Source organism: Anser anser, assembly GCF_964211835.1.
Source record: "Anser anser genome assembly, chromosome: 1".
Classification (NCBI taxonomy): domain Eukaryota; kingdom Metazoa; phylum Chordata; class Aves; order Anseriformes; family Anatidae; genus Anser; species Anser anser.
In genome coordinates, this window is record NC_139720.1 from 73,011,466 (window position 1) to 73,032,921 (window position 21,456).

General features: G+C 50.4%; 1 protein-coding gene and 1 long non-coding RNA gene across 3 annotated transcripts in view; one reads left to right on the forward strand and one right to left on the reverse strand.

Moving 5' to 3' along the window:
* The first annotated feature begins 901 nt into the window (after nucleotides 1–901).
* Nucleotides 902–21,456, forward strand: part of WNT7B (Wnt family member 7B) — a 97,072-nt gene continuing 76,517 nt past the window's right edge. Inside the window, exon 1 of one of the 2 annotated variants that reach the window (XM_083800672.1) lies at nucleotides 902–2,126. In XM_083800672.1, the coding sequence (XP_083656798.1) occupies nucleotides 2,056–2,126 (71 nt within the window). In that variant the 5' untranslated portion in view covers nucleotides 902–2,055. Of the gene's footprint in view, nucleotides 2,127–7,819; nucleotides 8,389–21,456 lie in introns of those variants that run through there. The other variant, XM_083800671.1, reaches the window with a different exon arrangement.
* On the reverse strand, nucleotides 9,954–20,112 carry LOC310882264. Its single transcript, XR_014572875.1, has 3 exons — nucleotides 18,182–20,112; nucleotides 17,961–18,024; nucleotides 9,954–17,081 (listed from the first exon to the last, which is right to left on the reverse strand). It is a non-coding gene; the product is annotated as an uncharacterized lncRNA (long non-coding RNA).

A 21,456-nucleotide genomic window follows, 5' to 3' on the forward strand; every position in this document is an offset into this window, starting at 1 on the left:
GAACGGGGAGGAAAAAAAACAGCTTTTTAAAAAGACGAGTTATTCACAGCTAAGTGTTAGGAATAAGGGAGTAGAGGTGATGGGGAGGATGGCTGGGCATTAAAGAAAAAGAGGGGAAAGTGGGGGGGGGGGGGTGGAAGAAGCCGAGCTGCGGCTAGAGGCAGCGGCGGAGTAGGGCAGGCTCGACCGCCTCTGTGTCACCCCGGGGTGGCACCAAGGGCCCCCAGATGAGGCCGCTCTCTCTTCCCCTCAGCTTCTGCTTCCCTCGCCGGGAGACCCGCTGGACATCCTTGAGCGCTGCCCCGAGGAGAGCCAGTTTTGGGGAGCGGGGTGTCTGTGGGAGGCATCGAGCATGACCTCCAGTTTCACACTGTGTCACTTCAACCACGACAGCCTGTCTGGGCTTTAAAAAATCCTTTGTTCTCTCCATCAGTACTTTACGATGAAGTTCTGTGTTCAGGCTCTTTTGCTTGCTTGTCACTGCCTGCTTGCCTTTCAGCCCTCACTGGTGTGCGTTTAGCTGTTTCTCTTGAAGAGATGCCTAGAGCTATTGGTGTTTACTGTTACTACATGTATATGTACACTTGTGTGCAAGTGGGCATAGGCGCACAGGTTTATCCATATCTCTATAACTTACCACAGCCCACAAGCGTGTATTTGAGTGCTATTTAGACGTGTGTATGCATGCAGACATATGCCTCCAGACAGACACACTTTGTGTAATAGACTGGAATAGGCAATTCCACAGAATGCAGGAATAAACTGAACGACTCTGAAATGAGTGAGAAAAAGAGAAAGAAAGAAAGAAAGAGAGAGAGAAAGAGAGAGAGAGAAAGAAAGAGAAAGAGAGAAAGAGAGAGAGAGAAAGAAAGAAGGAAGGAAGGAAGGAAGGAAGGAAGGAAGGAAGGAAGGGAGGGAGGAAGGAAGGAAGGAAGGAAGGAAGGAAGGAAGGAAGGAGAGAAAGAAGGAGAGAAAGAAGGAGAGAAAGAAAGAAAGAAAGAAAGAAAGAAAGAAAGAAAGAAAGAAAGAAAGAAAGAAAGAAAGAAAAAGAAAGAAAGAGAAAACTTGCTTGACTGTGTCTGAACACAGTAATTTCACGAAGAGCAGTAAACTGAATATCCCAAACTTATGCTAAAATCCAAGTATATCCGTTTTTTAAAGGACGGGGAATGTTTACTTGCTGTGGAAAATGAAATCAAATTTAGTGACAGGCGTTTTTAAGTGCACAACAGGGTTGGACGGCCAAAGAGAGATAGCCTGGACACACACACACCACGTTTTACGACACAGAGCTATAAGCAACCTGGGGTTAACGCCTGCCTCTTTATGATTAAAAAGGAAAATAATAATAATAAATTATCAATATCTTTCGGAAAGTCAATACATTACAAATGCAGCCTCGTTACCATACTAGAGGAAATGAAAAAAAAAATGCTGTAGCTTGAGACGACGAGTCTTTTATTATTTCCCTTTTTGGATACATTTCATGTGTTTTCCCAAACACTCAGGCTGAGGGACATGCCTACCGAAACACAAACACGCACAGAACTCGCACACACACATACGCACGGACAGATAAGATATGTATTAGATTCTGACACATACAGGGTGGGGGGAAGAGCAGGAGAGAGAGAGAGAGAGAGAGAGGGAGAGAGAGAGAAGAGATCCTCCTACCTGGAGCCATAGATTGCAAGATACGTAGTGTTACCTGGGGAAGTCAGAACAAGTAAAAACACATTGAACTTCAGGGCTCTATGAGGCAGTTGATCAAGATCAGTGCTTGCTCATTTTCTTCCTCAGACTGTCTGTCTTGGGTTTTTGTTTTACCGTTTTGAGCAGCTCTATCTGTTTTCCTCCCTCTTTAGCTTTACTATCGGAGCCGGTTTTGGTCACCATGGCTCTGGGAAGAGCTGCTTATCTGCGCGCTGTTGATTTTTTACAGTTTGGACGGCTTTGCTTCTGGGCAGCTTCAGAAATGCTCTTAACTGGGATTTAATCGACAAGATCAGTTCGACTTTTTGTGCAGTTTTTATGGCTCAGTCCATTCTCTAGATCATGCACAGAAACTTTCGCAAGTGGATTTTCTACGTGTTTCTATGCTTTGGAGTCATCTATGTCAAACTAGGGTAAGTCCTTGTGCACCACAAACCTTGTCTTTTGGGTCACGTTAGCGCGGAGCAAGCGCAGCCGAAAGAAGAGAAGCGATCGAGCGACAAAAGGACGGGAAGCGATCGTGTCTCGCCGCCGGGACCCTGGGGCAGGGTCGCGGTGCGGGGGGTGGCGGCGGGGTCGCTCCGGTGTCGCGGAGCCTGGAGGGAGCCGCTCACCGGGGAACGCCGGATCCTCGTGTTTTACACCGCTCAGCCGGGCTTCGGTATTAGCTCTGGCTCACGGTACCCTCGGAGCCAAAAAAAAAAAAAAAAGAGCCCGACAGAGTTAACTCAGCCGCTGCTGATGAGACAATAGAGAGGAGCTTAAGTATTAAAAAGGAGAAAGGGGCGGGAGGAGGGGAATCCCTGCTCCGAACCTGCACTCGGGGATTTGTTTTATGCAGGCCTAGACACAATTTGCGCTCCTAACCATCACGCCGACGTGGTGAAATTAACTTGACAACTGCTCCGGCTGCCTCCGCATCCCGGCGGCCGGGCGGACTGGGGGGGGCGGGAAAGGGGGGGGGGGGGGGGGCGCTGGCAGGGGCGTCTCGGGGGAACGGGGGGGGACCGGGGGGGCCCGGCCAGCGCTGCCGGAGATCTCGGTGGTGTCTCCGCGTTGCTGGATGGCAGCGGCCGAGACCGCGCTGTGATTTCAGTCGCCAAGTTTCTCCCTCTGCCTCTCCCCCCCCTTACCTGGGTGCCCTTATTAATATTGCTCGTCGCAGTAGGCTGACTTGAGTTGAATTTCCACATTCCTGAGCCCCAGCCGAGTCCTTACCTGTCGAGCTACAACCTCTTTAAAGATCCTGTCTTTGCATAGCTGTGGGATTTTTTTTTTAAATGATCAAGAATGCATAAGGTGAGTTGCAATCCGAAAACGTTTGCTTCCCGCCTTGAAACCAACACGGGAAAGAAGGGGGCGAAGGGGCAGGTCGCGCGTGTGTGTGTGTGAAGGGGGAGCACGTCCCCGGGGAGCCAGGCCAGCAGCACGGAAAGGGCCGGCAGGGACAAGCGCGGAGCCGGCCGCCGGGACCCTCTAGGGACGCGCAAAGCTGTCGCCCGCCGCCACCCCCCGTCCCCTCCTCGGCCACCCCCCAGAGCAAAACGGGCGGCGACGGGGAGGAGGGGGCCGGCGGGGCAACATAGGGGCGGTCTGCAGCGGGGGGGGAGCGCAGGAGCCGGTTGCACGATTTGGTGTGGTGGGGGGGGGCTGCTGAACCGGGCTGCAACGGGAGCAAAAGGGAAGCGGTGCCCACGCCGGTCGGTGCTCCTGCCCGCTCCCTCCCGGCCCGGCCCTGCCCGGAGGGTCCCCAGCAGGTTGCATTCACCTTCGCTCGCCCATCTGGCTAGCCACCTAATTCGTGGCCCGGGCACTGCGGCAGGGCTCCCAGCCCGCCCCCACGGCCGCAGGTGCCGCGGAAGGGTCCCCCGCGGAGCCTCGGGGGTGCGGGCCGGGCCGGGTACCTGCACCGCCGTCCTCCTGATCCCTAAATCCACCCAGACGGGGCGCCCCGTCTGCCTCGGTAGCTGACCGGTAGACTCTGTGCAAAGGCGTCCCTCGCGGAGGGCCAGACGAGCTCAAAGAAAAGGGTTTGCAGAAGAAGGGTTAGTGCTAGTGCTGTTCGCTTTCACTGCGGTTTTAGTTGTAAAGGGAACAGAAGATTGGGCACGTGTTACAGTCTGGAAGGCAGATTTCTTTTCGAAATTGATTTTGGCTGTTTTAGAAGGGGATTCGGGTGGAAAAAAAAAATCGCAAGAATGCTGTCGAACTGAGCCTGGAAATAAAATTGAGTGGAGGGCAGGAACAGTAAAAGCCCTTACAGAAACCCCATCAGATCCATCACCATGCCTGTAAGGCAATGAGGATGCTTCACTTTCCCTGAACAATAGGAGAGAAATTTGCTCTGAGATCCAGGGCTACTTCTAGGCTAGGCATGTGGGATGCAATTATTTCCTCTTTCATCAGCCACTGGAACTACCATTTTGTTGAAACCATATCCTCTAAGCGTAATGATACCTTTCCTAGTGAGCTCTGTGCGTAGCAAAGGCATGGGGGGGGGGGGGGGCGATGAAGTGAGATAAAACACGGTTTGCCTCCCCGCGCCTTAGGTTTAGTTTGCAGGGTGAAGAAGAGATGGAGATAGCAAAGAACTTGGCTTATGCAGTTACGTTATTTGCCGCCGAGCACATGTTCTTGTCTTAATAAAACGTGATCAGAGCTGGGCTTTCTGGCTGGACAGTGGCGAAGGGGAGCCCGAGGGGAGGGAAAACAAGAAGATGCCCAGCTGCTGACTGGCGGGGCTGCTGCTGCGGCACGGCAGGGTCCCAGCGGCGGCTTGGAGTGGAGAAGCCGCTGTCCCCAGTACAGAGGAGGGAACGAGACCCCACTCAGGTGGTCCTCCCTTCCTCCATCCCTCCCTCCACCCCTCCATCCCTGCTCCATCACTCCCTCCCACGGAATTCCCGTTCTTCCCAGTTCCATTTTGCATTCCTCAGTATGTTTCTGGCCGTGTCGAGCCTTGCTCCCTCACCGGCTGGCACAGGTGAGGGGGGTGAAGCCGCGGTGACCAGCAACCCCCACTCCGGCGCGGAGTGGTCCGACTCTCGCCGTTGCGCCTTGCAGCCCCCCTGGCTCCCAGCATCTAGCGGCGAAAACAGAGGTAATCAAACGGCGACCTCGGCTGGCAGCTGGATTGAAACAGACACGTTTCCTGCGAAGATCACAGAGCAGCCAGCTCCAGTTTAATTAATAAACGCGTCGGAAGTCCAAAATCGCAGCTGTGCCGCAGATGCAAATCGCAGCGGATGCTCTGGGGATGAGTGCTGGGACCCTCTGGAAAGACGGAGCGGCTGGCCGTGCCCAGATCGGGGCTCGGGGGGCAAGCCCCCCATGTTCCCCGTCCTCTTTCCTGGACGGATAGAAGGAGGGCAGCCAGGGGGAGCGGAGAGGAGGCCCGCGGGGAGGAGGCCGAGGTGCGGCTCAAGGGGTGCAGGAGGAGGGGGGCAGGAGCTGGCCCTGCCCCGGGGAGCCACGGAAAGCTTGTGCCGGCGGCTCCTGCCCCAAACGCCAAAGAAATCCCGCTCCCCTCTGAGCCTCCCCGTACCTGGGCGCAGCCGCGACGGCGGCCACCATGAGGGAGGCAGCGCCGGGAGCCCCGGAGAGGCCCCGGGAGGAGACGAGAGGGCTTCGACCGTGACCCCCCCGGCCCCTTGCCGCGATGCCCTTGGCTATGCTGCCGCAGCCAGCCCGCCCGCTCCCCGCCAGCCCGACGTCGGGTCGCGTCAAGGGACTCATCTTTGACCCCCTTCTTTTCCCCTGCACTAGACTTGCAGCTCTGCGAGGTACAAGAAATACCTGGTTCCGACCTGAAAGGAGTCCAGTGCGTTGCCTGCTGGACGTGCGGTCAAAGCTCTTTCTGTCTTCCGACGTGATCTCCTGCCGGACACTGCAGGTTTTGGTGTAAGAAAGAAACCGCAGCTGGGAATAGATGAAAGAAATAAAAGGGAAATTCTTAATTCATGCCTGCTCTGCTTCATCTGCCTTCTATCGCACGGTGCCGGCAACCATTTCGGTGCCGCCCTGCCCGTATTTTGTCCAGAAAACACAGGTTTGTGGGAGAAGAAATGACAGATGCTGAAATGTCCATATTAGGTGCTACCGCCAGTACCGGCTCCTAGAGTGCCACACCATTTTATGGGGGTTATATTCGGCTTAACAGGTCGGTTTATTCGACAAAACAAGTGCACTTCTCGCTATTCCAGACTGCCATACATATAGATACAATTTGCAGAGAATTTAACGCGTTATTGTTATCACCGGCATCATTGCTATTGATTTTCCGACGTAATAATCGGCCCGCGTTTTTAGCGAAAAAAATTATCTTCCCAAAATGAATCGGCACGATTTGGTTGATTTTATAAGACTTTCCTCCCACTACACGACAAAGCTAGCTTCCTCCCGAAGCTGTGCAGAAGGGCAAAGCGTCTTCGTTTCAGCCGGGCTGGCTCAGCCCCTGCCAGCCTTACTTCGAAGTTTTCCAGCGTTTACTTTTCATTTTTAGAATTCACTTTCTTCCCTTCCTTTCCCCGCCATGCACATCTTTAAAAGAACATTTTAAAATATATCTGAAGCCGAAAAAATGGTAGAAATAACCCATCAAAAATCGCTACTCGTTCTCCCAGTTCGCTTTCAGCTCTGCTGCCCCAGCCACTTTTTACATGTCTGAGAAGGGCAACGGGCATCACGGGAGATACACAGCTATATGTCTCTCTCTCTATATATGTGTAGACAGATGCACACACACAGTTAAAGAAGTATAAATACGACAATTTCAGAATCTTAAAGAATTACAAATAAATAAGACGATTCTAGGATGTAAGTAATCGTTGAGAGGCTTAAACTTCTGTCCCTCATTAATCGAGAATAGCGTTCTCCAAATGACGCTCACTGTACCAGCGCATGCATTATTCATCTTGTAGATGAAAGTCGTTAAATGAAACAAACCCCCGAGAAGACTCTTATCGGATATTCGGCGGAACACACCGTTTTTACACCAATTCTGCACTCGCGATTCCATCCGAAGGATTATTTCGTTGTGCCGCAGGGACAGCTGCACCCATGTGCCGGGACTGGTTAACTCGAGGAGGTGTATCCGGGGTGTCCGGAGGAGCTCTCGGCCAAGAAAGCTCCTTCGGTCATTAGGCGATTAACCCGAGACGAACATTACAAATCCTACGGACCAAGGAGCCTTCGGAACCCAGTTCTTTTTCGCTCCGGCTGCACTTCAGCTAAACTCGCCGCGGAGCACATTTCTCTTTGGGGCTTCGTTTGGAGACCCGAAGCCCACGTCCCTCCAGCAGGTTCCCACCAGCGGGACTTCGTTTCCTTACCCGAAAACCAGACGAATCCAGTGCTCCGCGGGGCGAGGGGCTCCCGCTGGCCGCAGCAGGGTCGGGGCGAGCTCCCCCCGGCCCGGGGCCCGAGGGGCACGCAGGGGAGAGGGGGCTGATCCGCCGGCAAAGCGCCTAGCCCGCCCTGTATCCTCTGGGAAAGAAGGAGGGAAAGGGAGAGGCGGCAGCTCTGCCCCCGGGGGCTGCGGGAGAGGCTCCCGGCCGGCCCGGCGCTGCGGCCCCCGCTCGCCCCCGTCACCCGGCTGCTGCCCACCCGTCCTTTCCCCCCTTCTCTCACGCCAAAGCCAGCCCCACCAGGAAGCTACGAGTGTGCACGTCTTTATTTCTCTCTTAGGCGGGCTAAGACAACGTGCACGTCTTTTTTTTTTTTCTTTTTTTTTTTTTTTTTTTTTTTTGTACAGAGGTCCCCCCGAAACCAGAGCTTGATTTGCAACAGCAGGGGCAACAAGAGCCAAGAGCCCTCCGGGGCTGGAGGGGACGGCGGAGCCCTTTGGGGGAGCTGGGGCAGCCACCCATCACAAAGCAATTAACCAGGAGCTGCCGGCTCCTCCAGGACGTCTCCGAACCAGAGCCCAAGAGCTGCCTTCGCCGAGGCACGGAGCGAGCCGCCCCAAAATGCAGCGCTGAGCGGGTGGGGACCGCTCCGAGAGCTGGGCGTACGGACAGGGCTGGCCCGGGGAGAGAGGGTGCATTGCAGCCCGGGCGAGATCAGTGTCTCTCCATTGTCATCCTCCCCTTAAAAAAAAAAAAAAAAAAAAAAAAAAAAGGAGGGAGAGAGAGGGAGAGAAAAAAAGTAGGCGGATTGCAGTGACTGACTGCCCAATGGCAGCCCCGAGTCTCAGGAGAGTTGCAGAAACAGGGAGAGAGAGAGAGAGAGAGAGAGGCACTTTCTGCCATCCAAATCCCTTAAACCATCCTCATTCCAACACGAGAACCCACTGTAACAACTTCCAACCACTGAGACATGACAGGCAGGAGCCCAGAGGCAGCAGCAGCAGCGAGAGCAGCAGCAGCAGCACATACTCTGCACAGGGAGCAGCATTAGCACCAGGGGAATACTAGACACAACAATACAAACAAACAAAAAAAAACCAGACAAAGCCCCCCAAGCCCAAGGGACTGGATTCCAACTCAGATTCAAGCCACAGCTGACACCAAAAAGGGTGGGGAGTTACGACCAGGGGGGGCCAGAAAGGAATAACCAAGGAAGCGAACTCCAAGAGTGTAAACGGGATTCAGCCATGATACTTTTTTCATCTCGCAGTGTGTTACTCTCAGTGTATTACCCTCAGATTTTCCTCATCCTTACCAGTGGGAGTTACCTGTAAGTGATCCAGATTTTTTTTAATTGTTATTTTTTCCAAATACCGTTTGAAATGCCCCCGCTAGCTGCCTAGGGGCAATGCAAGCAGAGGGAGCCGGGACAAGCCAGCCAGCCCGGGCGGCGGCAGCTCCGCGCAGAGCTTGGTGGTGAGGATGATGATGGTGATGATGATTGATGATGATGACGGTGGTGGTGGTGGTGGCGGCGGAGCTGCTGGCGGTCGGGCCCCGACCGGGGAAGGTGCACCGCCAGGTAACTCCCGGGGCTGCCCCGCCGGGGCCGGGACCTTGCGCGCCCCTCCGCGGGGCGGTGGCACCGGGAGGGCGGCGGGCACGGGGAGCGGAGCGGAGCGGAGCCGAGCGGCGTCTCCCCGGGGCCTTCGAGCCCGACTCCTCCTCCTGCCGGAGAGGAGACGGCCACGGCTCCGTGCTCGCCAGGGGAGATCCAGCCCGCAGCCAGGGGGGAGCCGCGGCCGCGTTGCGCGGAGGCGCACGCTAGGCGGGTGCTTTTGCTCAGGAGGGATCTGCAGTCCCGCAGTTAGAGCTGGCTCCAGGACCTTTTCCTTGTGAGGAAGGGGGTGGAGGTAGGGGTGGGGGAAATGAGAGTCGGTGGGTGGGACTGCAAGGAGTTTCGGGCTCGGTTTTTTAATATCTGTATCTGCATTTAATGTTGCGGGGGAGAGGTAGCGGCCAGGCTGCTCCGTGCGGGCTGCGGGGAGCGGCGGCCGCCGCGCTGCTGCGGGTCCCGGGCAGGTCCGGGGCGCCGGCCGGGGGTGCCGGGGCAGCGGGCCAGGGGTCCCCGCACCGACCCGCCGCCGTGCCCTGGAGCCCGGTCGGGGCTGCGCTCCAGAGCCCCGAGGGGCTGCTGGAGGGGCTGCCGAGAGCCCCTGCCCTCAGGCGAGGCGCGCCCAAGTTTTGGGGCAGCAGCGGGGACAGGAGGGCACCGGGGGCTGGAGGAGCTGGAGTAGCGCCCGGACTCGCTCCCTCCCTTGAGCATCCCCCAGGGACCCGGCGCGCCCCTCCGTGCGGGGCGCCGGGCTCGGGGGGGCCCGGGGCTAGCTCTGAGGCGGGCAGGTCGCCGGCTGTGTCCGGGGAGTCGCCTTGGCTCCCGCCTGCGCTGGGAAGAGGCTGCTTCGGTGTCACCTCCTCACATTCCCCTCGGCTGCAGGTGCCGGGCGGATTTCTCTTCTATTCCACCCCCGCGGCGAGCACAGACCTCTATTCCACGGCGGGTGCAAAATTGGAGCTCCTACCCCTGAGGTGCATGTGGTTTTCTCTTTCTTTCTTTCTTTCTTTCTTTCTTTCTTTCTTTCTTTCTTTCTTTCTTTCTTTCTTTCTTTCTTTCTTTCTTTCTTTCTTTCTTTCTTTCTTTCTTTCTTTCTTTCTTTCTTTCTTTCTTTCTTTTTCTTTCTTTCTTTCTTTCTTTCTTTCTTTCTTTCTTTCTTTCTTTCTTTCTTTCTTTCTCTCTCTCTCTCTCTCTCTCTTTCTCTCTTTCTCTCTTTCTCTTTCTCTTTCTACCTACCTACCCACCCACCTACCCACCCACCCATCCATCCATCCATCCATCCATCCATCCATCCATCCATCCATCCATCCACCTATCTATCCTATTCATCCATCCATCCATTCATCCATCCGACTATTTTTCTTTCTGTGCACGCAAGTGAGCAATACACATGCACACAAACAAGCACGTGTGCGTGTTTTTTTGTGGGCTATGGAAAAATATAGCCCACTGGTAGGCAAGAAAAGTAGGAATAAACACAGACATAAAAAGAAACTAAACGCCTATTCCTGCATTCTTAATTCTTAATGAAATGCACATGCCTTGGCTACCGATTTTTAAAGGCGCTTGATTTATGGAGCCACGTTAGGTTTAATTCGGTGGGATGCTATTGATTAGACCAAACAGCCTGGTCTGCCCGCTTCTCTTCCCAGGAGGGATGCGTCTGCTGGTAGGTGACCCAACAGCCCGTGAAAAAATTGCAATGCCATCTTCTTTTTCAAACAGGAGGAAGGAGTCGTGATAAATAAATAAATATACCCATTTAATATAAACGTAGCCATATTCTTCTCAAAACCGTAGGAAATTACTATCCTACAAAGTTTGCCTTCTATAAATAGCTCAAATCTTGAAACAAAAGTTTTAAACCGCACACCAGATGCTGGGATGCTAGTGGTTTCCCTTGCTGTGTGATATAATTATAAGGTCCGAAAGCAAAAGCTATAGAAGTATAATAATAATACTAAGGCGACTGCTGAGGGGAAATACAAGGGGAGCAAAGCCTGCTTTATTTAGAGCGAACCGCTCGGGGATCTTTTGAGCGCTGCCCTGAGACAATGCGAACTTGTTGCGGGGAAATAATGCTGCCTCGGTTCATCCCGCCGGCGGCAGGTCACCGGGAGCTGGACCCGCGGAGCCGGAGCCGCGGGGGCTATTGCAGTCCAGCAGAGCAGAAGGGAAAGGGATCAGGAGGTGAAAGCCAACAAAGCGCAGCCCGAAACCAGCGCGCACGTCCCTCCGGCCATCCATCACCCCGCGGGGACGCAGCCGGCCGCCTCCCCGGGGCCCCGTTGCCCCGGCCCCGCTTCCACCGGGTCGCCCCATCCCCATCCCCTCTCCCTCCATCCCCTCTCCCCTCGACCTTCCTCCCCTAGACCCCTCTTCGCTCGGCCCCGCTGCTGCCCTCCCAGCAGCCCGGAGCGAGCTGGGCGCGCTGCGATGCTTCGCCTCGCTCCCGCTTGGAAGTGAAAAGAAAGAGGAGTTATTTCAGTGCTTAATGGACAGTAGCCTAGAGAACTTGTGGTGTTTATTTTGTGGGTAAATATACTCCTCAGGCTTACTAATGGTAGCTTTTGAAGATTAAAGCATAGTAGAGCCTGTTCGAGCATTATCTTCTGTTGTCTGGTTCTGCTACCCTCGCTCTCTAGAGGGGAGGATGCTTCCCAAGCTGCTGTTTACTAAACTTCCATGGACTGTCAATGATTATGTTAATTGTGCCCGAGATCTCTATCATCTCTTGGCCGTGCGAACAACAAATCGTCTTCCGAGCTGTTGGTACTCAGGGGATAAAGGCGAAGCTCACGAGGGCAGTTTGCAGCGGACGAGCAGAGGGAGAGCGGCGCGTCTGTGCCGCGTCTGTCCCGCTGCCTGCGAGCCGGGCATGGCATGGCACGGCACGGCACGGCACGGCACGGCACGGGTCGGCACGGCTCGCGTGTTCTGCCAGCACGGCTGTAACACACAGCCCATCCTGGTCAAGTGCAATTCTGAAAAGTGCGCAAGCAAAAAGGCACCCGAGGCCTCGGTGCTAAGCGCGCAATAGCCTGGAGAAGACACCCAGATTTAAAGAACAAACTCCTTTATAAAGTCGATTTCTGTACTGTGAGCATGCTATCTGCTAAAGCAATCTTTTCCGGCACGCTCACCTACTAACCTCTGGCCCTCTGAGACACTGTAAACATTTTTACAACCAATTAGTGTCTGACTTTTCGAAAAAGAAAACCGACTTCAGGTAGAATGGCTGGTAGTAGGATGACTGATATATGTTAATGCAGTGGACGTATGTTGGTAATCCAATTACATATTTAAAGTATACAACTGTCATTTAATAATATCGATGTAGTTAGTATAAATGTCTAAAACCAGGATTAGATATAACACTGTTTGGCACCGTTTCTCGCAGCGCGTGTTTAAGTGCACATGTGTCTGTACGCATACACATAATTAGCTTCTGAAAAAGACAGGGCTGTTCTGGCTTTCCATTTGTGTACCGCCTTCACTGTTCATCTTCTTCAGGGTTGGGTGCATTCACTAGCAACATGAGAGTGTTCTTAAGAAGCTTATTTTGGGGATTATCTGCTGGTACATAGAGTTAATTCAGTTATTTGCTAAAAAGTGATTGGGAATAACTTGTAAGAGAATGTGTGTGTACAAGGTAATAGCAGCATAAACCTTCAGAACAGCTAAGCATTCTGACACCACAGTATAGCAAATAATTTTTATTAGCCAGTAGGTATTACTGGCAGATTATGAAATGTAGGAGAAAAATGCCTCTGCACATTTTGCGTCTGTTCTGCTGATTCTGTCAAGTCCTTATAATTCCACTTCCTTTACAACAGGGCTTCTCCATGTTTGTGGGAAGTGGGTTAGAAGGAGCATGTATTTTTCATATGCTTACAGGAAAGTACTCATGCCTAATCCCTAAAGATTAGGATTGCTGGAGATGGTCCCTGAAGCTTTTCTCTTAATCTGGGAAGTGTAGGAGGGAGCTACACAAACAGAAGAGCAAGCCCGCTCTGTGTTGCAGCCTCTTCAAGAGGAGCCCATTCTTCCTATCCCAGTTAGATCAGAGCTATGTCGACCTCTGTGATAAAACTTGTTATTGGAATAGGATTGTCTCTGGCTCAGTCACTGGACTGTGGTGTAAATCTGCTGTTTCCCTGCTCTCGTGTCTTGTTCATCTTTTTGCTGAGTCTGTGTATGCTTTGGGGGCAAACTTGCTCTCTCAGCCTCTATTTGTGCAGCATCCAGTGTGCAAAGAGAGCTCTTTTGGGATCTTTAGATACTTCTGTTCCATAGAACTTCATAATACTCATTTATAAGACTTTATTTTGCCTCCACAGATGTGTTGTCTTAGATACAGAACAGGTGAACCCCCAAATTATATTGACTATTTTTTAGGATCACCTAAACCACCTTTTCTTTTGCTTAGGAGAAACAAGAAAAATAAAGAAGATTTGCATGCTGTGCTGCCATAATCACTGTAAGCTTGGCTTACCTGTCTGATAGAGGCTATTTCCATCTGTTGAAGCTGCCACACAAAGGCAGGAAAGTGACTGTGATATGACTTCGTAGTAGCTTTAGAAGATCAAGTCTACCATTTCTCCAAGACACCCAAACTAAAATTCCCTGTCTAAAACTATAGGGCTCTGGTAAACATGCCACCCTTCTCCCTGTTTGGTCTAGGCCAAACACCGGATATCCCTGAATTTAAATGCAGATGGATGTAGCACCCATTCTCAATAGTTTGTGGCAAGCAGGTTCTGGGGATTAGATTTCTAGCACACTTTAAATTTTAAAAACTCATGACAAGTAATTATAAGGAAAGGTGGTAGCATCTAGAATTTGTAGGATGACAGCCTGCAATTATTACATGTGTTGCATTACTAACACAATACTACCATTGGATATAAAGCATCTTTAAATGTGCAGATGAGCAGGTCAGGTTTAAAGAAGATATGCTAGCATATTAAAGAACAAGGCTAATCCCTCAGAAGACAATCTTTCAAAGGAGGTGTTAAAGAGCTAGACAAAGAAAGCTGCAATTATACTGCTAGACTGACAAATACATTTTATGCAATGGAAAAAATACACCATGTGGACCTGGCAATATGGCACGGTAAAGGTGGAATGGTGCCAAGTGTTTTCTTAGTGCATGCAGCTGTGTAATTTGGGCTGAAATACTGTCAGAGGGATTCCTCAAAACACACCTTAATGCTGTTGTCCTCCCAGGTCACTACAAACAGCAGGAAGCTGGGACCAGCTCTAGATCAAAGGTGTTCTGCAGGCGTGCTGACACCAGACATTACAGAACTGCTTAATGTTGCAAGGGCGATTCCTTCAGCCCATAACCTTTGCACGTTGTTTAACCCACAGTGGATTCTCACCAGTGTTTTTCACACACATTGGCAAAACACCTCTACCTGCTTGCTACCTGACAGCTGGCTGTTTGCAGCTCTAGGTCATATGCTTGACTCTTCTCATTATCTTTGTTCCTTCCTCCTTGATGCTTCATTGCCCTCCTGGATGGCATTGCCCCAGCCTGTCCCAGTTGAGGCATATAACTTTTATCGTATGGCAGTAGCACCCTACATGGAAGAGTTGTGTGGGAACCAGCCAGGCCTCTGGCCATGAGAGCCATAACCAAAATATCAATGCATGAAAGCAAAATATCCATGACTTGCGGAATTTTTCTGTGTACGCAGGCAAAGAGCCGAACAAGTTTGTCACTGAAAGCTGTGGATTTACAAGCCCAGAATTACTTGGGAAGCTAAGAAAGATCAGGAGCTCAGGCATGCTCTGGAAGAAAAGCCAGGGAAAGAAGGTTCCTTAAGGATATCTTTCAGTCCTTTAAGGATTATTAGCACCTTCTCCATCTCTTTTACTTTCCCTTCAGTCCTGCCCCAAAGGTACAAGGACACATTTTCCCTCCTTTGTGAAAAAATGCATAGGACTTGGTAGCTGCTTCAAGACAGCTCCTATATATTTGTTCTTGCTAAAATACATGCATAAGGAGCTTTGCAAATACTTCAGCTGGTACAAATGTGACAAAATTTTAGCTAAAGAGACACAAAGGATTTTCTTAGTAGAGTTCTCTATCTACATGCAATGTATTTCTGTGACTTCTCTCTTCTGTTACTGCCTGAATGCTGTTAGGACAAACCTTTATTCAAAGCACTGATTTTTTTTTTTCCACATTTCTCTTAGGCTTTGTTTCTCCTCTAAAGGCAGTTTTCTTGAAAGTCTGAGGAAGCTGCCAGCTAGCTATCTTGTTCAGTATTAGCAGAGTATAGACAGTTTCTGCAAAGTTAAGATAGCTATGGCCAAAGCCATCACTTTCATTAAAAAAAAAAAAATCCTTCTTCTACTAGGATTTGACAGCAAGATAATTATCACCTGATAAATATTTTATGACCAATCACACCTTCTTTAGAAAATCTGATGGCAGGCTAAATTAGAGAGCTATTGTATCTTTTTCTGGAAATAATTTTAAAAGTGGATACAATTTGTACCCATGTTGTAGCTACAGTTTTGTACTTATGTTTTCTTCTCATCCTAGGCCTGTGGATCAGATTTCCCTTGTGGCAGAAACCCACTAATGATAAAATTCACTTTAATGCAAAAATCCCACGTAATCATCATGGTGACATAGTCTGTGTTCCAGCTCTTTGTCCAAGGTCAGATTTCATCCTGAGTTCCTAACTAATTAGGGAAAAGGACATCCAGTGGTATAGCAAGTGTGCAACTGTGGGCAAAAGCTAGCCTCAGACGTTTAACATGTGGCAGAAGAATTTTCCCCTGTGAAGTGGCAGCAAGTCCACTGGTCACTGTACTGTGTCCCAGATTGCTTATCTGAGGTAGAGCCACCCTGATGCTAGGTAGACTTTACTGGCAGATTTGTGGTTTCGGTACAAAGCGCAAATATAACGCTGATGATTTGCCTCTTCCTCCAGAACATACCTGGGATGCACAACAAAAGTGTTTTCTTCTGGATGGCCACCACCAGAGGTTTGTGCAGCATTTTGGGAAGTTCCTATAATATCTTGTCTTTTCAGCATGAAGGCCTACGGCTTCCATCCCCTGGGGTTGCATCTGCAATCCAGTAGCTTAACAAAGCAGGAGCAGCTGTGCTGAAGCTGACAGAGCGGCGCAAGTGAGAGGAGAACCAAGCCCAAAGTCAGCACAAGTCTTGTTCTTCCAGCATCCCTTCTCCTGCAGCCTTGGCACAGGCATGCGGTGTTTTGAAATTTGAAGGGAATGTGGCCATACTTCCCAAGAACATACAGCAAAAGCAATATTAATAGGAGGCTATTCCTCCATGTCAGACAAAACCCAAAATCAGTTCTATGGACTATTGAAAGAATCATTATGGCCTCTGGTGACAGTAAGAGCTGACATAAAAACAAAACGTTATTTATTTTTTGAGGGGAGAAGCACTTCAAAAACACTGCAGCATTTGCTTGTTGTGTGCAAGGCACTGTGGGGAAGCCCAGCTTTCAAATCTAGAAGTAAGAATAACTCATAAAGATATAAACCACTGTCTGCCTGCAAGTAGGGTCTGGAAAACAATTTGAGGTGTATTTAATTTAAAACTGTTTAAGCATGGCAGTTCTGGGTCTGGATATCATATCCACCCTCCTAATCTGGCTGAAGTGAAACATAATTATAAAACATGACTACTATTTAATAATAGTTGCTTTCATACAAGGGTTGTAAGTGAATTAATCCTCCCAGTACTCAAGTGAACTGGGCAAGGATCATTTCACTCATGGCTGGGGCAGAACGCTGCAGCTGCCAGGCAGCATATGGCAGAGCTGTGAGCACATGTGGGGCCAGCACTGGTCCTAACATCCCCCACAGTAATGCAGGAAAGCATCTGCAAAAGCCCAAGTGCATCTCTAATTGACCTGGACCATGGCCAGGGCAGCAGGGTAGCCCCTCTAAAGATGAAGCTTTTCTGCGGTGGGTTTTGCTCTGTGGTGATGACAGAGGAGGTCTGAGACTGGAGGAAAACCTCAGATGCTGAATGGCCTGACTTCTGTCTGCCTCAGTTTTTCACAGCTTTAACAGGGCAATGGCAGTGCTGGCATGGCTTAGAGGGAGGGGAGGAAACCAAAAGCTGCCACAGCACTTTGGAAATGGAAAATGCAGTGTAAGTGCCATGTCATTACTTTCAGTGACTCTTCTCTGACAGCAAAGAGGAGAGTCAGCGTGACTGTGTCTCATCAGAAAGATGGCATCGCACTCACCTGCTTCACCACCATGTCCAGTGTGGCCACTTCCCTGGGTCATGAGCATCACTTCTGACTGTCTCTCCTCATCCTGGGAGGCTGGCCAGACACCCATGGGTGCAGCCAAGCAAGGCTCGGCCAGGGAGAGCTGCTGGGCATGAGGCGGTGGCTGGTGGCAGCCTGGGCAGCAGGCAGGACATGGTTAAGGGAGCTCTTGGGGAATGGCAGCATCTCTCATGACTCCTTTGGCTGCTGGCCTGGGAGCCATGTGACTCCTTGGTTAAAAGAGTCCTCTCAACCATGAGACACTTTTTTTTCCCCCTCTGGTTGTACCTTTTCTTTTCTGAAGTTAAAAAAAAACGTACCCACAAAACTTTCCACATTAAAGTTGTACTGTAGTCTGATGACTCAGGGTGAGAAATTCAAGGGGAATGAAGAGTAAGTAACATTTCTGAATCAGACCTGTTGTGCTGAGCCTTAAAGGAGGATTTTGCTGGTTGGAGAACAGCATGTCTGTAAAGTCCAGTGAGCAAGGAGCAGAAAAGGGGACTTACATTGATTCCCTACTGCTGTGGGCTACAGCTAAATCAGTTGGGGTAACTTCATATACAGTGGACTTTGATGTTATCAAAAGGGCCAAGGGTGAGGGTGCAAATACATATGGCTTCATCTGATTCACAGTAAATTCCTTTTTCTTCACTCCCATGGCCTTAAGGGGTACATAATTTAGCTTTACAGTTTTTCTTTGTTTTCCTTTATTGGCAACTCTCCTCACAGTATCTGAGCACTGCCCACAACAATTAGATTGGCACATCCCTTGTAGACTTCCTGGAGTCTTTTGTCCCTTTTCTGTCCCTGGGGAGCTCTGCCCAGGGTAGGTGCTTCTGAGGGCTGGGATAGGGTCAGGTTATTGTTGTTAATGTCACTCTGGTTATGTTGTAAAAGATATATCAAAGAGGAAGCTCTTGCACTATGACCCAAAGGTCATCACACTCTGGATTAGTCTAATCTCTGAAGGTTTGTTCCCCAGACAGATCCTTTCGACCGAGAGTAACTTACCTCTGGGCTCAGAGCTTTGTCTTGAGTTTTATGATCTTCGTTGTTCCAGAGGAGCTCAATAGGCCTGGCAGAGACAGAGGTTTGGTCTGTCTTCTGTTGCTAGGCCATGATCCACTAATTGCTATAGGGGTTACGCTTTACACCTTGAACTGGGGATGAAAGAGAACAGGAGGGATGAGAAAGACATGCATGCAGAGACAATATGCAGAGCACAACCTCACCTGGTCATCCTTTGAAGTTGACACGCTGTTTTCATGGTCAGAACATGTTGGAAGTCATAAAGCCTGTGTCTCTCTTTGGCTTTGTCCTCTTCTAGGAGAAAAAGGCAAACCATTTTGAAACCCCCTAGCAGGGAGCTTACCCATCTCTTTTGGTCTCATGTAGGCCACACTGTGGCTGGAGAGCAGCAAGTTCAGGGCTGTCCATTAACCAGTAATACAATACAACCCATGCTAAGGATGTGAGGGGTGCAGGGCAGACTTTAGAAACAACACCTTGCTCCTTTGTAAACCCAAAACACAGCTGTGCTTCTGAGCAGAACCAACGCATCATCTCAGTGTAAATACTTGATTTTAAGGAATGTGCTGGGACAAGCACTTGCGCCTGCTGCCCCTGTGTGCTCTTCTTTTCTCTTCTCCCTAGCCCAGCTCCATAGTGTGCTAATGCCTGCTGCTCAGCAACAAGACTTGGCAGGTGGCACCTGATGAGATAATCGTGCCCCAGGGGCAGAAGGAGGCATAAGGTGCAGCCAGGTGCTCCTAATCTGTCCATGGGTGTGATTTTCTGTGGTAACCACACCCTCAAGTGTTGTCTTACTGCAATTAGGAAATTTGTTCAGTTTAGGTCAAGTACTTATATCAGGGTGCTCTTCACATCTAGCATGTGTTGGCATGGCAGGAGTGTGTAGACATCCAGGGTCAGGTGCTGTACTGAGTGGTATCCCTGCTACTATGAGCTCCTACTTCTCATCACTTTGTGCTTATTTCCAAGCCTTGACCTTCCCTTTCTGTTTCAGGTGCTGTGGTGGTTTTACTTGGGTGGGTGGCCGAGCTCCACCACAACCGCTCTCTCACACCCCCTCCTCAAAGAGGAACGGGGAGAAAATACAATGAAAAGGGCTCAAGGATTGAGATAAGGACAGGGAGATCGCACAGTAATTATTGTGACGGGCAAAACAGAGTCAGCATAGGGAAACAGTAAGATTTATTGCTTATTACTATCAAGCTAGAGAAGTGAGAAACAAAGGAAAGAAACCAAAAGCACCTTCCCCCCCAACCACCCTCTTCCACCTCCTCCCCCCGAGCGGCGCAGGGGAACGGGGGAATGGGGGTTATGGTCAGTCTATAGCACTTCTTCTCCGCCACTCCTTCTCGGTCATTCTTGTCCCCTGTGCTGTGAGGTCCCCCCCATGGGATGCAGTCCTTCCTGGACTGATCCGGCATGGGCTGCCCACAGGTAGCAGCTCTTCAAGAACTGCTCCAGATATGGGTCCGTACCACGGGGTCCATCCCTCAGGAGCAAACTGCTCCAACCCGGATCCCCCACTGGCAGCAGCTCCTGCCAGGTCACCTGCTCCTGTGTGGGCTCCTCTCCACGGGCTACAGGTCCGGCCCGGAATCTGCTCCAGCAGGGGTCTTCCACAGGCTGCAGCCTCCGTCGGTGCAGGTCCACCTGCTCCACCGTGGTCTCCTCCACAGGCTGCAAGGTGGAACCCTGCTCCACTGTGGTACTCCATGGGCTGCAGGGGGACAGCCTGCTTCACCATGGTCCTCACCACAGGCCGCAGGGGACTTCTGCTCCAGCACCTGGAGCACCTCTCCCCCTCCTTCTTCACTGACCTTGGTGCCTGCAAGGCTGTTCCTCACTCCTCTCACTCTCCCAGTTGCTGTGTGGCGCAGCTTTTTTTTCCCCCTCTCTTAAATATTCTCTCACAAAGGCGCAAAACAACATCACTTATTGGCTCAGCTCTGGCCAGCAGTGGGGCCCTTACCAAACATGGGGCAGCTTCTAGATCCTTCTCACAGAAGCCACCCCTGTGGCCCCCTGCTACCAAAACCTTGCCACTACAGGTGCAAATAAAAACAAATGGAAATACCCCCCCCCCGCCCCCGACTAGGCACAAGTTATATCACAGGCAAGGACCCTTTTAAGAATTCACCACTTTTCCGTTCCGGAGTTTCCATTTTACAGAAACGGCTTTGAAAACCAAAATATATGAGGGCTGTACTGTAACAAAGACCAAATGGCAGCTCCTTCCTGAAGGTAGCAAATGCTTCGCTTTTGCAGGCTGACTTGCATTTCAGTCATGCTGCAGGCAGGTATGGCAGCTAGGTATTAAATCAGTCAGGTAATGAAGAATACCTGACAGGTACACATCTTTCTACTGTTTTATTAAAGACTTGGTGTAATAACATCTGACAGGCAATAAGGTTCTCTGGCTGCCACTGAGGTGAACAGGAAAGGGGGGCCTCATGCTGCTCGCAGCATTTGTTCCCTGTGTCTTTACTTGGCAGAACTGTCATTGCTTGCCACAAGCCGCACACTGTGGTTCCTGTTCCAGCCTTGCCTGCTTAGGCTGCAGGAAGGGGAGATGTCTCCATGCCTTCACACAGGGAAGCACGTGCAACGTTTTTCCTGTTTGCCCTTCATGTAAGCTTAAATTTTGGTTCCATCTAAACTTTGCCTGAGTTACTATAGGATTTATCTCACAGTATTTTGTTAGGACATTGCTGTTTATTGTAAAGACGTGGCAAAATACATCAATTCAGAAGAAGATCTCATATGCTGGGTAAGGGTAAATCAGGGGCCTGGTATATTTTACCTCTCTGAAAGTGGAAAACACTTTCAGTGCTAACAAAAGTCTCGTTTGCTTTTCTTCATATTGCACAGATTTTCTAATTTTTTATTTTTTGAGGTTGTCAGATCTTTGCTTACATGATAGTTGCTATTGTATACCTAATTAGAAATCAGCGTTAGCTTGCTGACAGTAGCTGGCATAGTTTGTGTTCCCCCTAAGACATCTTGTGAGATAATTAAAACGATGACTGACAACATAGCATAGCGAAAGTAATGTTTCTCAAAGTATTTCTCACTTCTACAGGTTGCTTGTACACATTCTGTTAAATGCAACCCCGTTATAACTACGCAGGTTGATGAATTCCCTGGAAATTAGACTGACCCTCCTTTTTTTTTTTGAGAGAGCACTAAACCTGCAAGTCTCTCCATTTCTGACTCCTTTCATGTTTAAACGTATGCGCAGGAATATAGTGTTTATGAAGGGTGCCTGAATCAGAGCCCTGGAAAATGAATTCCTCTCCTTACCCACAAAACCAGTACAGCACAAGCAGAGGGTGTGTGAGCTTCCCCACTCCACCCCATCCTTGTGTCTCATCCATGACCTAGAGGGGCAACCTCTAGATAGGCATAAGTGGGTGGCTCAGTCTCTGTACTTATTTAATCCTTGGCCAACCTGCTAAGGCTGCCAATAAGGGTGCCA